Raw genomic sequence first — 21,787 nt, 5'->3', positions numbered from 1 at the left:
TGTTGAATATGGAGAGGTGATGGAAAGAAACACAAACAGAGAGGAGGCTAGGTGCTCCACAGTTCGCATTTCTTTTCATCACACTTCTACTTTGTTGGTAGCAAAAAGACGCTAGAGTTGTCCGTAAAACATTTTAGGATGACTCTAATGTTTTTTTTGTTACCACTTAGGTAAAAGCGCGATAGAAAGAAATTCGAACAGCAGAGCACGTAGGCTCCGTATCGTTCGCATTTCTTTCCATCGCAGTAGTGCAGCTAATGGAGTGGTGGCAGCAGCTTAAGTACAGCTTCTTCTTCTGACAGCAGTGATGATGGCACAGAGGAAACAATATCTTGATTTTACCTAGGTGAGGACTGCGCTGGTGAAAGTTCTCTTGATGGCATTGACGTCTTTTTCAGCACCATTGTACCTTAGAAAGGAGCTCTGTTCCTTTAGGTTGTAATTTTAAAGGAAATACTATGTCAAAAAACAAACAAACAAAGGCTACTTTTTAAACATTCACGCCAAACATTCACATCAACCATTCCATGAATGCATGTTCACAAACAAAATGAGAAGTCTTTGATTAGACAAGTAAACAGCACTCAGCATCGAAAGGGCCGCAGTTTAATCAAGCCACTTCTCAAGGCTGAATGCAATTCCATTTTTAGTTACGTGTGCACAAGAACGATTCAACCTCAATTTAATGAATATGTACAAAGTATAGTTGATGATGACGACATGTGGTGACGAGTCGCTGAGAATGACAAGTGGACAACACACTATAATGGTGAGTCACCGCAGGGTGATGCTGATGATGCGCACATCATCATATGGCTTGTCAGTCTTGGGGCTGGTTCGTACAGTGCTGATGTTCTGGACGACTTCCATGCCACGGGTGACTCGGCCGAACACAGTGTGCTTGTTGTCCAGCCATGGAGCAGGGATTACCGTGATGAAAAACTGCGAGCCTGCAATCAGAATGCTTGCATTACACAATGATGCACATGTTAATGCAGAAGGCAGTAACAACAAATACTTATTTGGTTTTATGGGGTTCAAAGCCCTAGAGTGACTCGGGCTTTGAGGAACACCGTAGTGAAGGGCTCCGGATAATTTGAACCACCTGGAGTTCTTTAACGTGCATTTACATCACACAGTACATGGGCTTCTAGGATTTCGCCTCCACTGCAATGTGACTGCCGTGGCCGAGATCGAACTCATGTCTTATAGATCGGCAGCCGAGCACCAAGTACTGTTGATCCACACTGCACTTCATACACGGTTAAATAAGAAGTGACCATTAGTGTGTCTGCCATACATGATTTTTCTATGACATGAAATTTCACTGGCATTAACGTGTGTGCAGCTCCAAAAACAAATAGGATGCCAGATATGTAAAAAATCTTATTTCTCATGCAGATTGGGCATGCACCCTGAAATTAACAGGTTCACTGCATGGGCCACGCATAACAGTGCTCAGTGTGCATAACAGTACTGACTTCCTGAGGGCTGAGCATCCCACGCACTTCTGGTGCTGACAGCACTTATTTATCTGAGATGCTTGCGCCAAGATGTTGCAAGAACCACATTAAATTTTCCACCAAGTACTTTGCCACAGTAGTGTAACAAACGATTTTGCATTTGAAATGCAGCAATCTGCTACTGAATGTTACATCACACAAAATACACAGTAAAGTGGAATTCCTGCAAGATGTATTAACAGAGAGGAACTAGGAGTTTAAGCACTCGAATGTCTTATTTCAGAAGTCCACGTTGTTTAGAAAACTCCTAAGAAAGCGTAAGACAAGGTCTAGTAGGACCTAAGCTTGTGAAATAGGCTAGTGAAATGAGCTGTAAAAGCATGGTTTTACATGGGTAAATTAAGACAAGCTTTAAAGGGAGCACCAACATAGCGATTTCATATAGGCAAATTCACTGTGGAAGCCTGACACACTGCTGTGGCTCTCCAAAAATGTCGGAAGACCTTCTGAATAACAATGGTAAAAAAGCGAAATAGGTTTGTTCACCCTGGCAATTGTTCTAACATGCTAATACATACACAAGGAGGAGACTCAAAGCAGGCATGTTGCCAATGTAATTCCATAACTGCCTACCAAACAAGTGTACAGATGTGGCCTGGTATAGGCATCCGCAGATATTTAAAGGAGGATGCGGCCTTCAACACCAACTTACTTATGAAATTTTTTTCTGTACATTATTAATGCTTTCAAACTTAAGTGCACAAAATTTCAGCATTACATCTGAAGAACGTTTTTATAGAAATTTTTCTTTTCTACACCTTGTGAAACGCCTGCAGACGAACTGTGACAGAACACCGCTTCAACATTCACTGCATCTAAGTGCATGCTATGTGTGATGACACTCAGACTTTTTTTTTCCCCACGAGACATTTTTTGTTTTCATTTTTAACAAAGCAGTCCGCACATACGTCTAAACTGTAAATATGACATCACACAAAAAATCTACAATTCATCAAAATGGAAAGGTCACTGCAAAAATGGTCACTGCACAGAGCGGAATTTTGTGAGTGCAACAAAACAAGTAGGGTCAAAACAGGGAAAACCGTTGCAAAGAAATCTGCTCACAAAGTGCACATCCAGTCAGTGTACTAGAAAAAAGGGAAAATGATTTTTCAAGCATTTCCTCGAAATGCAATGCCACCGCAGTGCATGAATTTTTTTTAGAGTACTCTCTGGTGGATTTCAGCTATGAAACTTAGGGACAGCATAGAAAATGAAAATGAGGCAGAGGAGCGGATAAAATGATATGCAACGGATACAATGGCATCCGGTCACCCGAGAAGTAAAAGAAAAATACTTTGGAAATGCAACTGCTATCGCAAAGCTTTGAAATACAAGAGTGCACACATTTTGCAGCTTGAGATCTATTACTGCACAGTTTTAATTGGTTTTCAAAGTACAGAGAAAGTTTCTGCATACTAAGCGGAAATGATGGTTAAAACACTAATCAAGTAGCTTAAGCTGGAGCAAACATGCCTAAGAATGAATGCCCTCGCCCTCTGTGCTACTTCCATCATGAATCTAATCCAATTAGCCTAGTTTGCCACCTTACTGCTGTACATTTCTTCTACAGTGGACTCTACTGCGTGCTCCAACTTCCACCTTTCTAATCCAGACTTACTGGCCACACTAAGCCCGCTGTTTTTCCTTTTTTTTTTTTTCACAAGTTCAGTATTACATTGCGTGATGTTCTAATTAAGGTTTAGTTGTGAGAAAGTGCTCCTGTGATGTCATCCTGTTTTGAGCTACTTCCATCATAGGTAAGAACAAATGCATTGCATTGCACTGTAATTGAGTTGGTGTGCATTTGCAGTGCATATGTTGTGGTTGCAAGACAACATGCAACGAAATTGCTATGGCAACACTTAGTGGGATAACATGAAACATAATGTGCACTAATGTCCAACACACTGTGGCTTTTAGACGCTGACAAGGAAGGTAGCTATGAGAGACCACAAGCAACATTAAGCTAATGATCGTTTTACTTCTTGATCCCTGAATGTGATGATAAGTGGCAACCATGCATGGAAGCCCACTCACCATTAGTGTTTGGTCCTGCATTGGCCATGCTCAATGTGTACGGCCTGTCATGCTTGAGGGTTGGATGAAACTCGTCTTCAAAGTTGTCGCCCCAAATAGACTCGCCACCTGTGCCCGTGCCTGTAGGGTCACCTGTCTGCACCATGAAACCCTTGATGACCCTGTGGAAGATGTGCCCATTGTAGTATCCTTCCTTGGCGTGGACACAAAAGTTCTCCGCCGTCCGAGGACACTCCTTGGTGAAAAGCTGGAGGTGGATGTCGCCCATAGAGGTGTGAATGATCGCCGTCGGGAAGAGCCGCTGCTGTGCCGAAGACTCCGTCGCCGACAGGATGTCCTCCTTCGAGGGCCGCTCGTTGAAGACATCTCGCTCCTCCGTCTTGCCCTCGTCAGGCTCCCGCCGGGAGAACAGGTAGAAGCGGTTCTTGCGGAAGGCCGTGCAGACCAGCATGGGGTCGGCCTGCAGCGCCTGCAGAGTAGGATTATCGGAGGCGTGCGTCTCCATCGAGGTGACGTGTTTGTCGGCCCCGGGCACACCCTGGTAAAGTGCGACGTGCAGGGGCCTGATGTTGTCGTTCTTGCCCAGCAGGCGTGAGCAGACGGTGGTGCGAAGGTTGACGATCTTGATTCCGAGCAGCGTGGCGTACACCAGGAAGTGGCCCGTGTCATCGTAAGTCAGGTTGCAGTAGTGAAACGCCTCGGACTTCTCGAGGTCGCGGTCTCCGGCCATGCGCCGACCGAACTCCATGTCCGGCAGCTGCTGCTGCATCTGCTGGAGCTCCGACAGCTGCTGCAGGCTCTCGTCCAGAACCAACGTGAGCTTTCCCGTGAGGAAACGAAACACGCGCACCTTGCGGTCTGTGGCTATGGTCGCGAAGTGCATGCCGTCCGGTGAGAAGCACAGGCCCGTCGGATATGACTTGGCCTTGACGAATTCGTACAAATCCGTGTCCAGCTTGGAATCAAACTTGACACATTTCGGGAACCTGTATTCGCCTCTCTGGCCCGTCCAGTATTCTAGGATGCCCTTCTTGTCTACTGAGACGACAGTCTCCAGCTTGGCGTTGTATCTAAGCACTGAGAGTGGGGCCTTGTGAAGAGACTCGATGGAGTGCAGAGGCTTCTCGTCTCCCTTACCGTCGTAGACGTAGATCTTTCCCGTATCGGCGTCCGAGACGGCAACTGCCGCGATCGCGTCCCCCGAGCCATACACCCACTCGCATCGGCCAGGCACATATGGCAACTTCATCATATTGATCAGGTCAAAGTTGATAACGTCGAACACCTTGAGCGACTTGTCGTTAGACACCGAGCACAAGAACAGACCCGTGGAATTAGTAGCAACATCTTGTACATTACCGAGGTGAGTCCTAAAGTGTTTCACAAATTCTATACCATCTTCGGTTTTCTTCCAGAACTTCAGGTGACCGTCGCAGCTAGCCGTGATCACGAATTCAGTCTTGGTGACGATCACGTGCGTAACGATGTCCCGGTGCATGTAGCTTTTTTCGTACGCCTCCGCACATGGCAGGTTGTCAAGATAGACATGCTCGAAAGGAAGATATTTAGCTTTTTTCGGCTTCGCCGCTTCGGACGGGAGTGGCCCGATGACATCGTCGTCCGAGTTTTCATCCGCCGGCTCTTCGTCGTCAACTTTCCTTTTTTCCGCCATTTTGACGCACGTCGATACCCTTTCTCTCGAACCCCTCATCCTTTTATTCATTGCTAAAAAGTTAAGCACTAATGCTCATACATTAGTTTCTCTTTCTGCCACGCGTTACTGAAACCAGAAATATTTCCTATGTGCTTTTTTTTTTTTGAAACGTGCGCCTTTTCTTCGCGGTGAGCCTCTAGCGGCGAGGGCATTTAATCGGGAGCGCACATGCGGCGAGCTTTATTCCATCTGTGCCTGTGAGGTCAGCAGCATCCGGGACCTCGTCTGCCTCGACATTTCTATTTTTGCGTCAGTTGGAAATTTTGTGTGCTTTTCTTTGTTGTGTCTTTTAGTGATGATTCGTGTGTAGTCCCTGTAACCTGCACGAGGTTACTGTACAGTGTATATAGTCGACTTAAAGCCCCTGTAAATACGAACGGCACCCTCGCGTCAGACATTTAATTCAACACGGAGCGAAGACCGTTGCGTGCGGACAGCTACGACTGCAAGCTTCTTTCGGCGCTGCGAGATGGCCATGGTTCAGCGTGACGGCAGCGGCGAAGAGGCTTTGAACAACGGTAAGCGACTGGCCGCTGCCAACCTCAGCGGCGCGAGCTTGCGTTGTCAACCCCGTTCCCGTACGCAGCGCTTGCGTAGACGGGCCCACGCTGGGTCGGGGCGCCCGCGGCGGCGAGCCACTTTGTTGCTTTCGGCGTTACATCAGGTGACTGCACGGGGGGGTGTCGTAGAACCCCTCGGCACCCGCGGCCGGGTTGTTTGCAGTGCACACTCGTCGACCGGGCCGCTGGTGTGCCGACCGGAGGGGCCCGGTTTCGTTTTTTATTCTCGGCTGACAGTACGCATGCCCGACAGACAGCCGGAGCGGCGGGCCTAGCCGAGCAGCAAAACACAACAGAGCAGCATCAGCGCTGCTACGACAGAGCAAAAATGTCCTCAACTCCGGATGGAGCGGCGGCCGCCGCCGAAGGCCGCTCGCCAGCATCCTTCGGCCTGTTGTTTTCTCGGCATAGTTTCGGGCGCATTCGATGACACAGTTATCAGGCTAAGCGCGCTGCGGCTCCAAGTCCTTTTGTGTGTGCGCGTGCGGCAGGAGGGGGCGAAGAGAGGCAGCCCTGTTTAGCTTCCTTTCCAACACCACCGTCCCGCTCCAAAGAGAGAACGGGGAAAAAAAAAAAAAAAAGGCGACGTCAACCGGTGTTGTGTTGCGTGCCTCGTCGGTTTGTGGGCGGTCGCGACTACCCGAAATGTTGTTTCCTTTTCTCGTAGCAGAAGTAGCCCTCAGCGGGAGGAACCTCGGTTCGCTCTCCTTTCGGCTGAAAAAAAAGGACTCGAGGTTGCGCACCTCGGTTTTCTTTTCAAAAGCGTCAACTGCCACTACTCGGCGTGTACGGCCCGTTCTCGGGAGTCGTACTCGCAGGGTCGTGGTTGGTGTGCCCGTTTTCGGACTGCAGTTTTGCTGGGCTTGGCGCCTCCGTACAACTATGCGAGCCGCTTTGCGCGGCGTCTGTCGCGACTTCAGGCAACTTTCGGCCGTCTCCCACCCTTCCGGGTCTGCGTGTCACCGTCCCGGTCGTCACTCCGTTACGGAGCATTAAATTCGTGTTCCTTCGAACCAAAAAAAAAAAAAAAAAGAGCCTACTGCCACCATCGTCTTATCTGTCTGCTTCGTTCTTTCCTTCCGTGTCGTCGGCCGCGGATGCGGAGCGACCGCTGCGACGTCACTACTACTGTGGCGAAATGACTGGCCTTGTTTTTAATCCGACGGCGCGGTGTCGCGCACACAGGTTATGGCTCGATGAGGGATTTTTTTTTTTCGATTTTTCGTTGCTACATTTATCTTCCATTATCTTTCAGTCTAGCCATGGCAAGCGAGGTTGGCGGTTCTCATGAAAGGAAAAGCTTTCGGTGCATGGCTCGATTGTCTCGCGGTTTCGTTCGAGACGTTTTCGCCTTGCGAGCTACAGCCGTGAGCCCCTGCCCGGCGGTTAAACGCAGCCTCAGCCTTTACGGCGCGCCTTTCGTGTGCGGCGTTTGCTTTTAGGGCTTTTCATTCTGGCACTGCGCTCAGCGCTGTGCCATTGTGCGGCAACTGCTTTTCCTTTTTTTCCGCGGCGCTTTTTCGTTTCGTATATATGCAGCTGGATCGACTGACAGATCTATGCGGGCGTCATTAGCTTTCCCCCGGTTGTCGTTGCCGAAGGTGAATTATGTGATCGCTTGTTGATGTTGGTAGTACTTTCGTTTTACCATGCCACCCCAAAACACCACCGTAAATGGCATGTAATTGTGACACCTTGCGCTATCTTTTGCGTGCTCTGTTCATAGGAGTTTTTCTGGCTGGTTACCACGGTAGGTTTTGCATTTCATTTGCTTGTCCATTCTTGTCTATTTAAGCTACCGTGAGGCCTTCGAGCATACTTGAGCTAGAAATAGGTGGCATACAGATATGCTGAAAGCAATTTCAACTTCTGCTAGTATGCTTCTGCTGGACTGCATTCTGTGAGCACATGGGGATCAAGTCTGTTCTAGTCAGTTATGAAGGAAATGTGAATCTTTGAACCAACCATCCTCATGACATGAGAATGATTGGTTTGAATGCTCGTCCAGGAGGTTGCATGTGTTTTTCTGCATCCAATCTTCATTTTATGAATTTCACGTAATTTCATTTACGTAATTTATACGTAATGCCAGTGGTAAAGACCTGGGGCCTTTTAGACAGCGGGGTCATGGATTGATTTCTTTGACATAAAAAGGCTAGCTCCAGCTTCTTGGATTTCTGGGTTCCACACTCGACTGACATTGCATTTGCTCCTTGTTGCTCTGTTCAAGCAAGAGCTATTTTACAATGTCTGTTGCGTGTAAAGGTCCGTCTGGTAGTGTATATTATATTGGGCCAATTACTTCATTTCCAGGTCACATTGTCATGAAAGCTTATTGTCTGTTCATTGTGGAAGTAGTGTTTAGCTGACACTAGGTATAAAGTGGTTGTTGCTTCATCATTTTGTCCCAGCGAGCTTGAATGTTTGTAGCAGACTAAAACTTTGTTTCATTGATGTTGATAGTAAAATGTTGGAATGCTGCATAGTTTCACACCATTCTCCATACTTTTCCATCAACCTTTCACTTTTTTTTTGATACAGTTCACATACACTGTGTTAAGCTTGTTTGGATCCCACTGAAAGTGTTCGTCTGGTTTAGCCAACTATGTTTATAGATAGATAGATAGATAGATAGATCTTTATTTAGACAACAAGGTCTCGGATGCAGGGGCAAAAGGCAGATGCACTCTGCCTGACGGGGCCCAAGCACCCGACACAATGCTCAGAACAAGCGGCAAACGAAGCAAGAGCTTCATACACTCTCATTACAAAAAACAACACATAATTATACAAGGTAAAAGTAGGAGGAAGGTGCATACTTTTGCAATGACATAATTAAAGTAAATATTTACAAGACACATCACAACAAGAAAAACACGAGAATTCAAAGAGTTGACGGAAAAACAGGGACATCAAGAATTTTAATCATTCGGGCGAGAAAGGAGGTAAGCTTTAGCATTTCTATTGAATGACTTTTGGGAAACAGATTTCTGAATAATTTCTATGGCCTGTGTATGTTTATTTAGAAGACTGGGAATTAAATATGAAAGCATTTCGGTTCCATAGTTAGTCCTTACGAATGGTACTCTGTAACTGACGTGCCTTAATTTATAAGGCGCGTCACTACTAGAGTTTAATTGAACATATTTAGTGGGATGATGTTTGAAATCGTTAAACACATAAGAAAGCAGTTTCAACTCAAATAATTCATTGACTTTTAGAATACAATGCTTAGAGAAGTACAAACCTGTATGATCATTGTATGCAAGGTTTTCGACATATCGTATTGCTTTTTTCTGTAATGTTGTCAGCCTCGTGAGATTAGTTTTCGTTGTAGATCCCCAAACAAGTAAACAATAATGAAGATGTGATTGAATTAGGGTATAATATAACTGCCACTTCAGCCATTTCGGAACAAGGTCTCGAAGTTTATATAATACACATAATGACCTTGATATGCTGGCATGAATCTTATTAATATGCAGGGTCCAACTCAAGTGTTCTTCAAAGATTATGCCTAAAAATTTGTAGGAAGAAACACGCTCAATTACGCTATTTTTGAATGTAAGATTAATTTCACTGTTATCAGGCTTGTTACGTGCCTTAAATACAATAAGCTTTGTTTTATTAACATTTAACTCTAGTTTATTTATATTCAACCATAAAGACAATTCTTGTAACCATGCATTTGCCTCAGCCTGAATATTACTAAGATGCATGCCAGAAAAAAATACACTGGTATCATCTGCATATAAAATTATTGTGGGAGTTCGAGGGATGGCTATTATATCGTTGATATAAAGAATGAAAAATACTGGACCCAAAATAGACCCTTGTGGGACACCGTATATTAATTGACCAGGTTGTGATTGATGACCATTCAAACATGTATACTGAACGCGACCGGAAAGATAAGTACGGATCAGATTTAAGGCAACTCCTCGAATGCCATAAAACGGTAGCTTATAAAATAAAATATCATGTTTAACTGAATCAAATGCCTTCCTGAAATCTAAAAAAAGTCCAACTGTAAATTGTTTGTCATCCATATTAGAAAATATTTTTTCCTTTATACTAAGCAATGCCATTTCTGTTGACTTCTTCTCACGAAATCCGAACTGTTCGTTAGCAAAAATTTGTCTGTCGTCAAAGAACTTACACAGTCTGATTTTGATCAAATATTCCAGCAGTTTAGAAAACAAAGGGAGTACAGATATAGGTCTGTAGTTGTTTATATTGTCATAAGGGCCACCTTTGTGTAAAACAACCACTCTGGCGATTTTCATACCATCTGGAAAAATACCTTGAACTAACGCGTTGTTACATATATGCTGCAAGGGCAAGCTAATTAGATCGGCAACAGCAATAATAGGCTCGGCCTTAATTTCATCTGCGCCTGCCGCAGTGGATTTGTCTAGGCTTCTAAGAAATGTGAATACTTCATGTTCGCTGCAAGGATTCAAGAATATGGAACTACCAATTGGAGAGGCAATATACTGAGCAATTTCATGATTTCTATCCTGCTTCTGAGATGATTCGCCAGAGGATAGGAAATGAGCATTAAACTTGTCTGCCAAAGCAGCGCCACTGTATTCAACACCATTGAATGTTAATGTGCTGGGAATATGGGTTGTCGCCCTTCCCATGAGGTCGCTCGAACAATCCCATATTTTCTTAGGGCAATTGGAGACTGCTGAAAATTTATTCTGATAATACTGTTTCTTAGCTTTTTTAATATCAGAGCCTAACTTATTTCTAAGTTTTTTGTATTCCTTAAGTATGACTGGATCTTTTGATTGGATGAATTTGTCAAAAAGCCTGTCACGGGTTTGAATTCGTCGATATAACTCTCTCGTAACCCACGGCTTTCGAGACTTTTTGTGAGTTTTTCCCACTGTCAAAGGAAATGCGGTATCATATTTGCTTTTTACTAACTGAAGAAAGATATTGTACGCTATACTAGGATTTAACTCATTGTAAACTTCGCTCCAGGCAGTGCTTTCCATCATGGATCTAAACCTAGCTAAGTTTCCTTGATTGAAACTGCGATATACTATCTGGGGAGTTGGTACTTGCTTCCTTTTTTTTATCGCCCGAGGAAAAAAACAGAATATAGGCAGATGGTCGCTCAAATCAAATGTAAGCACACCTGATAGCACTCTTGATAACTCATGATTTGTAACACATAAATCTAATAATGAGTCCCTCTCTAAGGTTATTCTTGTTGGTGACTGAATAACATTGGTGCAGAGAAATGCATCAATGGTTTCACAAAAAAGACGTCGCGGGGAGCTGTTTGTCAAAAGATCAATGTTAAAGTCTCCAACCAAAACAACAGGGATATTTACGATACAAGCATATTCAAGAAGATCACGCACAAACTTGATAAATTCGGCACTTTCACTAGATGGGGGCCGATAAATGCAAGCGATCAGTGTTCCATGACATTTTATAGCAACCGATTCGTAGTGGGTATCGACAAGAGAAAAATCTGATAAAACTTCATAGTCAAGGCTTTCTTTAACATACAATGCGACGCCACCTCCTCTACGCTTTTCTCTGAACACGCCTTCAAACTTGTAGCCACGATAGAAGATAACATCATTTTGATTTGTGAACCATGTTTCGGTGTACGCTAGTATATCAAATCTGTGATTGAGGGAATCCAAAGCTGATTGCATTTCAATGTGCTTATTTTTTAGACTTCTAATATTCACATGAAAGACTGACATCCTGTCATTTTCGTGAGCAAGACAACTGCGCACCGCAGAGTTAAAAGATAAAGCATTATAGTAAAGAGGCTTTGTTTGTGATGCCATCAAAGAAAAATAATGAAAAAAACTGATCAGTAAGGCGAAGTAGAGGCGGTGCCTGCTCAGATGATATTTTCCAGGTCAGCAACACACGCGATCCGTATTGCCGTTTCACCCTGGCACTTGCGCACAAAAAGCTTTCCATTACTTTGCCAAGCATATTCGTACTGCTTTTCTGTGGCCCTTGTCCTCATCATCCACATGAGCTTTTTGTTCTGCGCTGTTAAATTGTCAAGAAAGTACACTGTGGATTCAGCTTCCCGCATACTTTGCTTCTTTGCCATCCATTGGTCCTTCATTACACGTGAGGAAAAGCGAACCAGAACTGCCGGGGTTTTGCCACGTTTAGCGGGCAGTCTATGAAGGCCTTCAACGTCGTGCTCAGTCAACTGAGGAAGCTCTAGATCCTGGGCTATAGCATTGATTTTTTGGAACAAGTTTTCATTTTTGGTTTGCGCAAGTCCATGTACTTCCAAGTTATTCCGCCTGCTGTACTGTTCCAGACTGTTTATTTGCTGTCGTAGTTCGCAGACTTCGGTGTTAGTGTTCTCTGACTGAATCTGTGCCTCAATCTTTTCAACCCTTTTCGATAAAGTGACAATCTCAGTGGACTGAAGCTGCATTTTGGCCAGCACTTCATCATACTGATCTGAAAGATGCTGAACAGACTTTTCCATACTTTCCACTGTCTCTTTTACCTGGAAAAGGATATCTAACTTCTGTTTGATTTCCGGTAGTTCACAGAGCTTTTTGTTGATTTCCATTAGCATCCTTTCTGTCAGAGACTGCTCCTTCTGTACCTTTGTTACAATTTTTGAGCCTCGAGCAGCTGAAACTACACATGTTTGACACTTCCAACTTTTTTTATCGATATCTGTCATTGCTTTGTAGGCAGCTTTCGTTGTATTAGAACAAGCGCCTATCGGCATTCTGAGCAGGTAAGGGACGAGCCCTCTGCTGGAAGTGACTGATTACAAACCAGGCATATATCACAAACAGGATCACCCATAGCACTCGCGATGGAAAAGCATGCGGCACAGTAGAAAACAACTACAGCAACAGCACAGACTCAAGCGGCGGCGGCGTTTGGCAGAAGGTTTCTTATGACTTCAATAAGTGAAAGCACACCAACCTGCAAAGTGAAGGATTTGCAGTTACTCTGTGCCGCTGTTGCTTCCGCCACCGCCGCTGAGCAAGTGTGGGGGGCACAGGTGAGCCTTGTCCTTTTATATGCTCCTGGCTGGTGCTGCTTGTGTCGTTATCTTGCGGGGCCGATCGTCGTCGCTCTTGCCACTTTAGTTCACCAGGTGTATCGCTGCAAGCCTGGCCAAGAACTGCAAAGTGAAGGATTTGCAGTTACTCTGTGCCGCTGTTGCTTCCGCCACCGCCGCTGAGCAAGTGTGGGGGGGCACAGGTGAGCCTTGTCCTTTTATATGCTCCTGGCTGGTGCTGCTTGTGTCGTTATCTTGCGGGGCCGATCGTCGTCGCTCTTGCCACTTTAGTTCACCAGGTGTATAGCTGCAAGCCTGGCCAAGAACTGCAAAGTGAAGGATTTGCAGTTACTCTGTGCCGCTGTTGCTTCCGCCACCGCTGCTGAGCAAGTGTTTATCAATTCTATATGTCCTATTCTATATGTCCTATTCTATATGTCCAATTCTATATGTCCAATTCTATATGTCCGTATGTTCTATATGACCGCCGCTGAGCAAATGTTTATCAATTCTATATGTCCGTTACTTTTCGTATTTAAAGGATGGAAAACTAAAGCTCTGCTCAATAGCTGTGATATTGACCATGACGTCTTGCGCTGCTTTTTCCAACGCTATACCTTTGGCTTTTAGCTCTGCCAAGCTACAGGATCAAGAAGCTGGCTTTTCAGGTAGAAAGCAGATTTAACCTGATTTTTGTGCTGCTACATTAGGGTAGAGAAGTCGGGGAACCACAGGAATTTACCTGAAAAACAAAACTTCAGATGTACAGCTGCTGTTGTGAATACTCATTCACACACACGCTAGTGTGCTACCAAGTGCTAAGAGTATGTCATGCATGTTTGTCTCTTTTTGGAGGTGACCTGCGGATTGGTGCATTTAGCATGCACACATTTGGCTACTTTATAAAATTCATTTTGTCTCATTTTTGGTGTGAGCACTCTGTACACCTAATTTTGCAATCTTTGATGTCCTCTACTTTTGAGTGATCAAACTGCATTGAACAAAGCTGCCTACCCATCAAGTGAATATTTTCATAGAGCCGGTAGAGAAGCAAGGTGGCATTTTTCTGGTTTGAGGGAAAGGCTGGCCGAATGGATGACCTCCAGTAGTGCACTCAGGCGCTTGAGACGTTCGTCGTAGGTGGCAGAAAAAATGACATTGTCAAGGTAGACAAGGCAGGATTGCCATTTGAGGCCAACGAGGATGGTGTTATCATTCTTTGAAAGGTGGCATGAGAGGCACATAAGCCGAAGGGTAGCTAGCACCTTGCACTCGTACAGCCTGTTGGGAGTAATGAATGCAGTTTTCTTATGATCCCGTTCATCCACCTCAATTTGCCAGTACCCACTGCATATGTCAAGAGAGGAAAAGTAGCGGGCATGTCACAGCTGGTTGAGAGTAGATTCGGAGCTATGGGTAAACGTCCTTTTTGGTAATCTTATTGAGTCTTCTGTATTCAATGTAAAATCTGAGCATCCCGTCCTTCTTCGTGACCAGCACAACTGGCGAAATCCATGGGTATGTAGACTGCTGTATGACGTCATCCTGGATTATTTCAGCAACCTGTCGCCGTATCGCCTCATGTTCTTTCGCCGCCACTTGAAAGGAGTGTTGATGGATTGACCTTTCACTGCCATCAGCTGTTGTGTGATGCTTCGTTATTGACGTCTGCCTGACCTAAGAGGTGGTAGCAAAGCAGTTATGGAAAGTCAAGGATGGTTTGCAGGCATTTTCGCTGATCAGTGTTCAAGTTGGGATTCAAATCAGACTTAACTGGTCAGAGTAGTGTTCCCTGGAAGGGTGTCCCTAAATGCGGGCTACATGCAGTGGGCGATAGGCTTGCTAATTTCATCAAAATAGGCAATGGGTGTATTTTTCGGTAAATCTCAGTATTTGACGTTCAAGCTCGGGACTACATGCAGTTTGTTGTGCAGGGCAAGGACTCCCCGAGCAATGCAGACTTGATGGCTCAGGAGTAACAGGTTGGCTTCTGCAATGCCGCTGGACACGCGTGGGTTGTACTCCACCGTAACAAAGCTGGCATGCAGTGTTAGAGTGATGTCGTCTGACGTGCAAAAAAACTGGCCTGCCCAGCTCGCTGTCGTCGGCTATGGCACACGGGGTGGCAAATGTCGCCATGAGTTCGCGGAGATCGATGATAGCACCATTTTCCTGAAGAAAATCTAGGCCGAAGATCAGGTCCTTGACGCATAAAGCTGTCACAGTTCACTGAAGCAGCCAGTGAAGATATCAAGAGTCTGTATGCTAGCTATGCAGACTCAGAGTGGCATCGTTTGTTGCTGCCGAAGGTGTCTAGCAACTGTCGCCGGAAATCTTGCCAGGTGGTAGTCACGGACTCATTGTTTTCAAACCATGTCTTGGCCGAGTCTTCGAGGGCAAAATAGACGTTCCATAGTTTGTGGTCCTCATCGCTCAAGTTAAACGCAGCGACCCGGTCGTAGCTGTCCAACCAATCCTCCATATACTATGAAATGATGCGGGCGTGCCAGATGCATGGAGAAGCAGCGGTGGGGAACTCGCGGAGTGTTGGATGGTCTGACTCACTGCCGTGCACATAGTGGTAGAGGGTGGCATAGTGAGAGGTCTGAGCTCAGGATCCAAGCCTCGCAAGCGGCGGCTTGCCTTGTGGACAGGCGTCATGTCCACGGGGTGTAGCTGGGTGTTGGAGGCTCCCAGGAGCTCTTCGTACATCAAGAAATCGCCGAAAGCCGGTACAGCGTTACAGGAAGGGCATACCAGTACTAGCGCAGCAGGCATACTCGGCCAACCCACGCTCAAGCAGGGAAAGACTAACACAAGCGGGTGCCAGTGAATGGCAAGCCAGTGTGGCAATATTCTGTGTTGCTGCTGTGCCTGTTCATGTTGCGGTATACTTCGGGGAACATTAAGCACGTCCGTTAATGCACAGCCAACGCAGAATTTTTTTTGCTTGCTTTTTGTGCATATTTTTTATTCATGAAATATTCGTTTCTTTTTCTTTTAATTAGTTCTACACTGAGCAATCTCTTTGCATACATTTAAGAACTAAATGCGATTCAACTCTACACTGCAATGTGAGCACTGGAGGCGGCACTTTTTATTGCATAAATATGCGAAAAATTAAATGCACTGAAAGAAAAATAATTTAGAATAATTTAAAATAATTTTATTTAGTGAGCCACTGTGAAAAGCCAAAAGGAAAAAGCACAAGTACCATTTAATGAGCTGCCTATCTTTTGTGAGATTTTGCCGTTCGTTACCTTAAGAGGGTTGATTGGGGTCTGCTTCTCGTGCTCCAATGCTGACACCTTTTCCCTCTAGCCACCATAGTTGAACTGAGTGGACCAGTGGCATGCTTGCAACATAGCTCAGAATTCAATTTTGATGTGTCATTCTACAAAATCTAATTGGCTGTATGGAGTCTGTATTGAGTCTGGAGGCTTTGTTTGGCTTCTGTTCTGTCATGTTCTGCTCCTCCTTGGCAGCCAGCATCGCTTGTCTAACATGAACAGTGAATTTTTTTTTTTTCAAATGAGGCCAGTCTGCGTGACTTTTAGGCACTTATCTTTTCCTCGCTGTGCAAACTGAACTGAACAATGCCTCAAGGTGAAGTTGTTGGTAACCAGAATTTTCATTGGAGCAGGTTTGTCCATGTAATTGCTGGAGCAGTCATGCATCTAGAGTGATGGGCAAACGCACCTTAAAGTTCTAATGTCAGCTGTTGGGAAGAGCTGGCACTACAGTTCTATTAGTGCCATGCCTGCTGGATTATCCCTCTGCCATACAGTTCGCCAATGCTGCTAGCAGCATTGCCTAGGAGCAGATTTATTGCCACTCCCCCACATGGCTGTTGCTGTAAGTTGTAGTGGGCTTGTAGCACACTGTACCTTGCAGCAGCAGTTATATAGGGGTTCTCCATGGGGTAAATGGTGGTGGTGTTTGTGTTGTGGTCTGGGGCGTGTGCACTTAGAGAACTTGCCCTTTGCAATGTGAGCAAGGTGTCTGCACACTGGGCCTTGCTTTGGGAGCATGTGGTGAGATGGGGCAAAGCATGGCAGAGCTGTGGCCGTCATTTTTCGATCCTTGACAGAGGGTTAGAAGCCTGTGCTTTCTGCCATTGCTTTGTTTACTCCTCTGGCTGACAGTGGCTTGCAACTGCAAGTTTAAAGTTTGCCATGCCACAGAGCTTCTCCATGTGCTGGAGTTGGCCTATGTTTGTCATGTTCTGCTGGCTTGAGGGTGGCTGGTTGCCTGCAGTCCATTTGGGCTTATCAAAAATTGTAAACTAGTTTAGTGGGGCATTCGTAACTTTTTATAGTGTTTTGCAATTAGTTTCATTTTTCTTTGGCATTGTCCATTTATTTCGTTGTCGCACAACTTGGTAAGACGCTGCCGTTTTGTAGCGGTTGCATATTAGTTCCTGAAACAAGAGTTCACTTGAGAATGTCACTTCATACTCGTCACTGTCTTCACATTTGATATCTCAGATGCGTGGTTCTGATGCATGATTTGCATGTTTTGTTACTCCCACAGGAGATGGCAAGGAGGAGGTTTTAGAGGAGGAGGAGGAAGAATGCAAGGGCGTTGCTGTGACACAGGATGCCCCAGTGGTGACAACGCCGCCAGTGATGGAGGAAGGTGACGGCAGTAGCAACAGCAGCAACAGCAGCAGCTCTGGCGAAAGCAAGACTGGTACCAGCGAAGAGGCATCTGCAGAAGTGGAGGGGGATGACGCTGCAAAGGAGGCCGGCCCACCACGGCATCAGTACTCCAAAGCGGAGCTGCTCAAGCTGCGAAATGGTGACCACAAGCGGCCCACGTGCCTGGACCCGGCTTACAACAAGTAAGCCCCATGGGGACCCTCTACCTGTTGTCTTATTGCCAGTGTGGAAACGAGGTTCCTAAGGGACTGGTACTACAAGTCTTGGCATACGCAGTTACTGTGTATGTTTTAAGATATCCGCTTTTCTTGCAGTAATCGACACTAAAAAATGTGATCATCTGTGCTTGTCTTCAAAATTTCAAACTTCAAAATTTTATTTCGTCTACCGCATTTTAAATCTAAAGTAGCACGACATTTGTTCACATTTCTGTCTGTCTTGCTATGTATTTGCGTAATATGTAATACGTAAAAACATAGTAAGTTTTCCTTGTTAGTTAGCGCCTGTATTTGCATCCTTTTCTTGTCTTGTCAGTGCTGCTACTGTGCTGTAGTCCTTAGTATGCTAAGTATTACCTTTAGACTAGAGCTCCAGAAACCAAAGTAGCTGTTCATTAAAGTACTGTGTAGATAGATCATTTTGGGATGTGCCGCCGCGGTGGCTCGGTGGTTATGGTGCTCAGCTGCTGACCCGAAAGACGCGGGTTCGATCCCGGCCGCGGCGGTTGAATTTCTTTGGAGGAGAATTTGGAGGCCCGTGTACTGTGCGATGTCAGTGCACATTAAAGAACCCCAGGTGGTCGAAATTGTCCGTAGCCCTCCACTACGGTGTCTCTCATAGCCTTAGTCACTTTGGGACATTAAACCCCATAAACCAACCAACCAACCATTTTGGGATGTGATGTTCAGGTAGACATGCTTTTAAAGTGGGTATGAAAGTGAAAACCTTACTTCTGAGAAGTCGTTGCTAGATGTATCTTTCGCATTTCATCGCAGTATAGCATCACTAAATGTAGTACATACATCCCTTGCTTCCTTCTATGATCTCTTGCAGTGCAGCTCTGTTGGAGTGCAAAGTATTTTTCTGTGCTGTTTGGCATTAACAGAGCTGTCACAAGTATGAAGAAATGGACTGTGGCATAAAAGTAGGGCTTGTCAGAAGTATACTGCCATTAGTTGAGGGAGTTCTGGTTTTTGAATGAAAAAATCTAGCTTCTGCTGTCAGTCTAACTAGAAACCTGTGGTAATGCAAACAAAAACTTGTGGCTCTTAGGTAACGTAGTACAGTTTCCATGGGACTGAATTCAGTAGCAAAGAATTTGAAGGACTTAGTAAGATGGCATAGTTTACTTCAAATTGGAATTAACAAAAAGCAAAGGCTCTCAGTATGTACAGTACCTGCTTATTGTGCAGGACAGTGAAGGGACTGTTTTCCAAGTGATGAATGCATCGAACCAATGTTCAGCGGTATCAGTCAGTGGTGTCTTGGGGAACACGAATGTGTCCACAGTAGCTCCTGCATTGAGCTTGCACTGATGTGAAATTTTGCTGTGAGAATTGGAGGGTAATTACTGCGCACTTGTGCTATCCAAAACACTGGGTCTAAATTGCATAGCTATGCTAAATGACCTTGGTGCTTCTAAATGCATGGTACTTATATTTATGAATTCAGTGCACTAGACAGGACCATGAGCAAAGCATGAACTGCCAGTTATGCTTTTCGTCGTGGTTTCGGGCTGATATGGGGTGCACATTTACGTGGAAATAAATTTTTAATTCGCTTTCATGCAGTACTGGTTGAGCCAGTCCTGTCTTAGTACAAAGCCAGTATGATGCTACCTGCATGATGGCTTGCAGAGCTGAGGGCTTTATCATATTTGCTTCAACACGTCGCGCTGGCGAACTTTGCTTCCAGGTTGTATGCAATGTCCTCGCAGCCCAGATTTGCACGTATCATTATGGTTGGTTTTCTTTTGGGCAGAACAGAACTCTAGCTTCAACCATAGCAGTTGCAGTCATAAGAATCCTTTCTGTTCATATTTTGATGGCAGCTGTAGTGTCTTACAGTGCCCCCCGTTTTCCGCCAAGCTATGATCCATATATTTATCTTTTGTGATAAGTCATTCATTGGTGGCCTCTGTTGACTATTGTTGCGGTAGTCTACTTGCATGTTGCAAAAGGAAGGGCACATTTTTTTTTGCACCTGAATTTCTTGCTTAATTTTTGCATTTCTTTCAACAGCACAGGTTAGAAAGTTTGGTAAATGGAAATCCCATTTTAGAAAACTTCCCCTTATAAATTTGTACATTAGCAGATCTTGCTTTGTGAGCCACAAAATTGCTACGTACAGGCTGTTTTGAGATGCAAAAAAATGCACGCAAAATTTTGTCATGCCTTGACTCCGTATTCAATTGTCCTTGTCGCCTTTGCAGCCTGTCGGGCATGTGGGACCCCGAACGCTGGTTCTTGGGCAAGCGGCGAGGTGGCTCCGTGTCTCCATCAGAGGAGACTGCTGCTGCGCAGTCGACAGCGGGCAGTGGCACCGCAGCCCCCTCTTCGACAGGAGGAGGAAGTCAGCAGCAGCGGAGCAAGCGGGAGCGGCTGGACTCCGAGGGCGGAGCAGGCGAGCCCTTGGTTGGGGTCGCCAAGCGACGCAGCACCACTGACCCCAAGGAGCGGCTGGCACGGGAGGAGCGCGACGACCTGGTGCTGAGCCCGCAGAGGCGCAGCTTTGGCACGGGCTGCCACGTTAGCCAGCCGCCCTCCCGGTCATCTGCGGAGGCCAGCGCCAAGGATGACCAGCAAGGGTGGGTGTAACAGGAGCTGCAGCAAGGGTGGGGGTCATGTCGGATATTTGAACAAGATAGCATTGCAGATGTCTTGAGCGGCTCAGATCAGATGACATGCTAGCATCTGGACCCATATTCCCCCAAGGCACTTGAAGTGTTCAAATTTTCTCGAGCAGAAGTTGTGGCCTCTCAGTTGTAAAAAAACGTGCAATGGTGCAGTTGCTCGGTTTGTGCTCGCGGATAAATGCGTGAATCGTGCCGCAGTTAAGTAAAACTAACTAGAACTGAAAGTTATGTAAAAGCAGAACACACTAAATTAAAAATGCTAATGCATACTGTAAGGAGTTTCATCCGAGGAGTTCATCCATGGCTTGCTACATGCGCTACAGTGCTTGTGAAGCATATGCATTGATGGATAGGGCTGCTTCAGTACACATTTACGCAGAAATGCCTGTTCTGTGACAGGTGTGGAATGTAAGCAGCTTGTATTCTGTGACACTAAGTGGGTCCAGTGGTCACAAATTTCTTCTTGGGGACCACATTCTTTTGTGATTGGGCACTGTTCACAGCAGTAGCAGGTTTCCCCTGCTCCACAAGTCTGCCCGGTGATGCGGTCGGAGAATAGCTGTTCCTCCCTCACGTGTGTGCAGGCTTCTGCACAGCAGGGAACCCCCCAGCCGACGCATTGGCAGTGGCCGGATCTTGAGAGACCAGCGTGACTGGGACCGTGACAACCGAGAGTATGGTTATGGTGGAGGACGGCGATTCGACGATGCCGGTCATTCGACCAGCGGAGGACATTCCAACCGCTTTGGCAACGATCGGCGTAGCAGGGGTAAGCAGCACTACAGCTACTTTTTCACTGCCTTTGCTGTTACTGCTCAGAATCTGACGTCCTTGATGCAATGAAATGATTGCTCCTTGAAGTTACAGTCAAGCCCACTTATAACAATATTTAAGTGCCATGGAAATACCATTGTTATAACCAATAATTGTTATAACAGGGTTGTGCCGAAAAAATAAAAGATGACAAACTTTAGAGAATTTATTGACAGGAAGGACCTGGAGGGATTTGATTGTTCTAATGCCTGTAAAAGCTTGTTAATTCGAACTTCAGGAAACCGGAACAGTGTTCACTGATGACCAAAGCACCGCCATCACTGCGCCACCAGGAGCTTTGCGCACCTCCACGTCACAGGAATCATTCTTATGGGAAATTCAAGAAGCATGCAGAACTAAGGCTGCGGTGACAGCTGACAAGAGAAAATAACCGGCGCTGGCTGCATGCACGCGCACTGCACAGACTGATTTGGGGTGTGCGTAGCCAATGCAGCAATGCAGCAGCTCTTCTGACATGATGACGCCTGCCTCTTTTGCTATCGTGGCGTTGCTGCGCCAGCTTAGTCCATTGGTCGGCCCCACACGTGCACGCTTTTGTGTTGCAAGCATGGTTTTGATGGTGGTGTTGTAGCATTTC

General features: G+C 45.7%; 2 protein-coding genes across 6 annotated transcripts in view; one reads left to right on the top strand and one right to left on the bottom strand.

The window, feature by feature from the left end:
- Positions 1 to 592: 592 nt before the first annotated feature.
- On the bottom strand, positions 593 to 5,416 carry LOC149364858 (peptidylprolyl isomerase domain and WD repeat-containing protein 1). Its single transcript, XM_089574787.1, has 2 exons — positions 3,564 to 5,416; positions 593 to 950 (listed from the first exon to the last, which is right to left on the bottom strand). Exons 1-2 carry the CDS (start codon positions 5,284 to 5,286, stop codon positions 775 to 777), a joined length of 1,899 nt encoding a protein of 632 aa, XP_089430913.1. The 5' UTR covers positions 5,287 to 5,416; the 3' UTR covers positions 593 to 774.
- Position 5,417: 1 nt separating this feature from the next.
- LOC149364857 (uncharacterized) overlaps positions 5,418 to 21,787 on the top strand; it is a 48,198-nt gene continuing 31,828 nt past the window's right edge. For 3 of the 5 annotated variants that reach the window (XM_089574781.1, XM_089574780.1, XM_089574779.1), the window contains exons 1-4: positions 5,419 to 5,795; positions 17,395 to 17,704; positions 19,954 to 20,328; positions 20,961 to 21,145. In XM_089574781.1, coding sequence (XP_089430907.1) covers positions 5,747 to 5,795; positions 17,395 to 17,704; positions 19,954 to 20,328; positions 20,961 to 21,145 — 919 coding nt within the window. In that variant the 5' untranslated portion in view covers positions 5,419 to 5,746. Of the gene's footprint in view, positions 5,796 to 17,394; positions 17,705 to 19,953; positions 20,329 to 20,960; positions 21,146 to 21,787 lie in introns of all 5 variants that reach the window. The other 2 variants (XM_089574783.1, XM_089574782.1) reach the window with 2 other exon arrangements.

The sequence above is a fragment of the Amblyomma mixtum genome, chromosome 2, assembly GCF_055824585.1.
Source record: "Amblyomma mixtum isolate Tamu chromosome 2, ASM5582458v1, whole genome shotgun sequence".
NCBI lineage: Eukaryota > Metazoa > Arthropoda > Arachnida > Ixodida > Ixodidae > Amblyomma > Amblyomma mixtum.
This window is presented reverse-complemented; position numbering and strand designations above follow the sequence as displayed.

Excerpts from the sequence above, each read along its gene's own strand:
- LOC149364858 (XM_089574787.1), bottom strand. The coding sequence starts at position 5,286 with ATGAATAAAAGGATGAGGGGTTCGAGAGAAAGGGTATCGACGTGCGTC. Across the intron at positions 951-3,563 it reads TGCAGGACCAAACACTAATG|GCTCGCAGTTTTTCATCACG; the intron begins GTGAGTGGGCTT and ends TTCTGATTGCAG.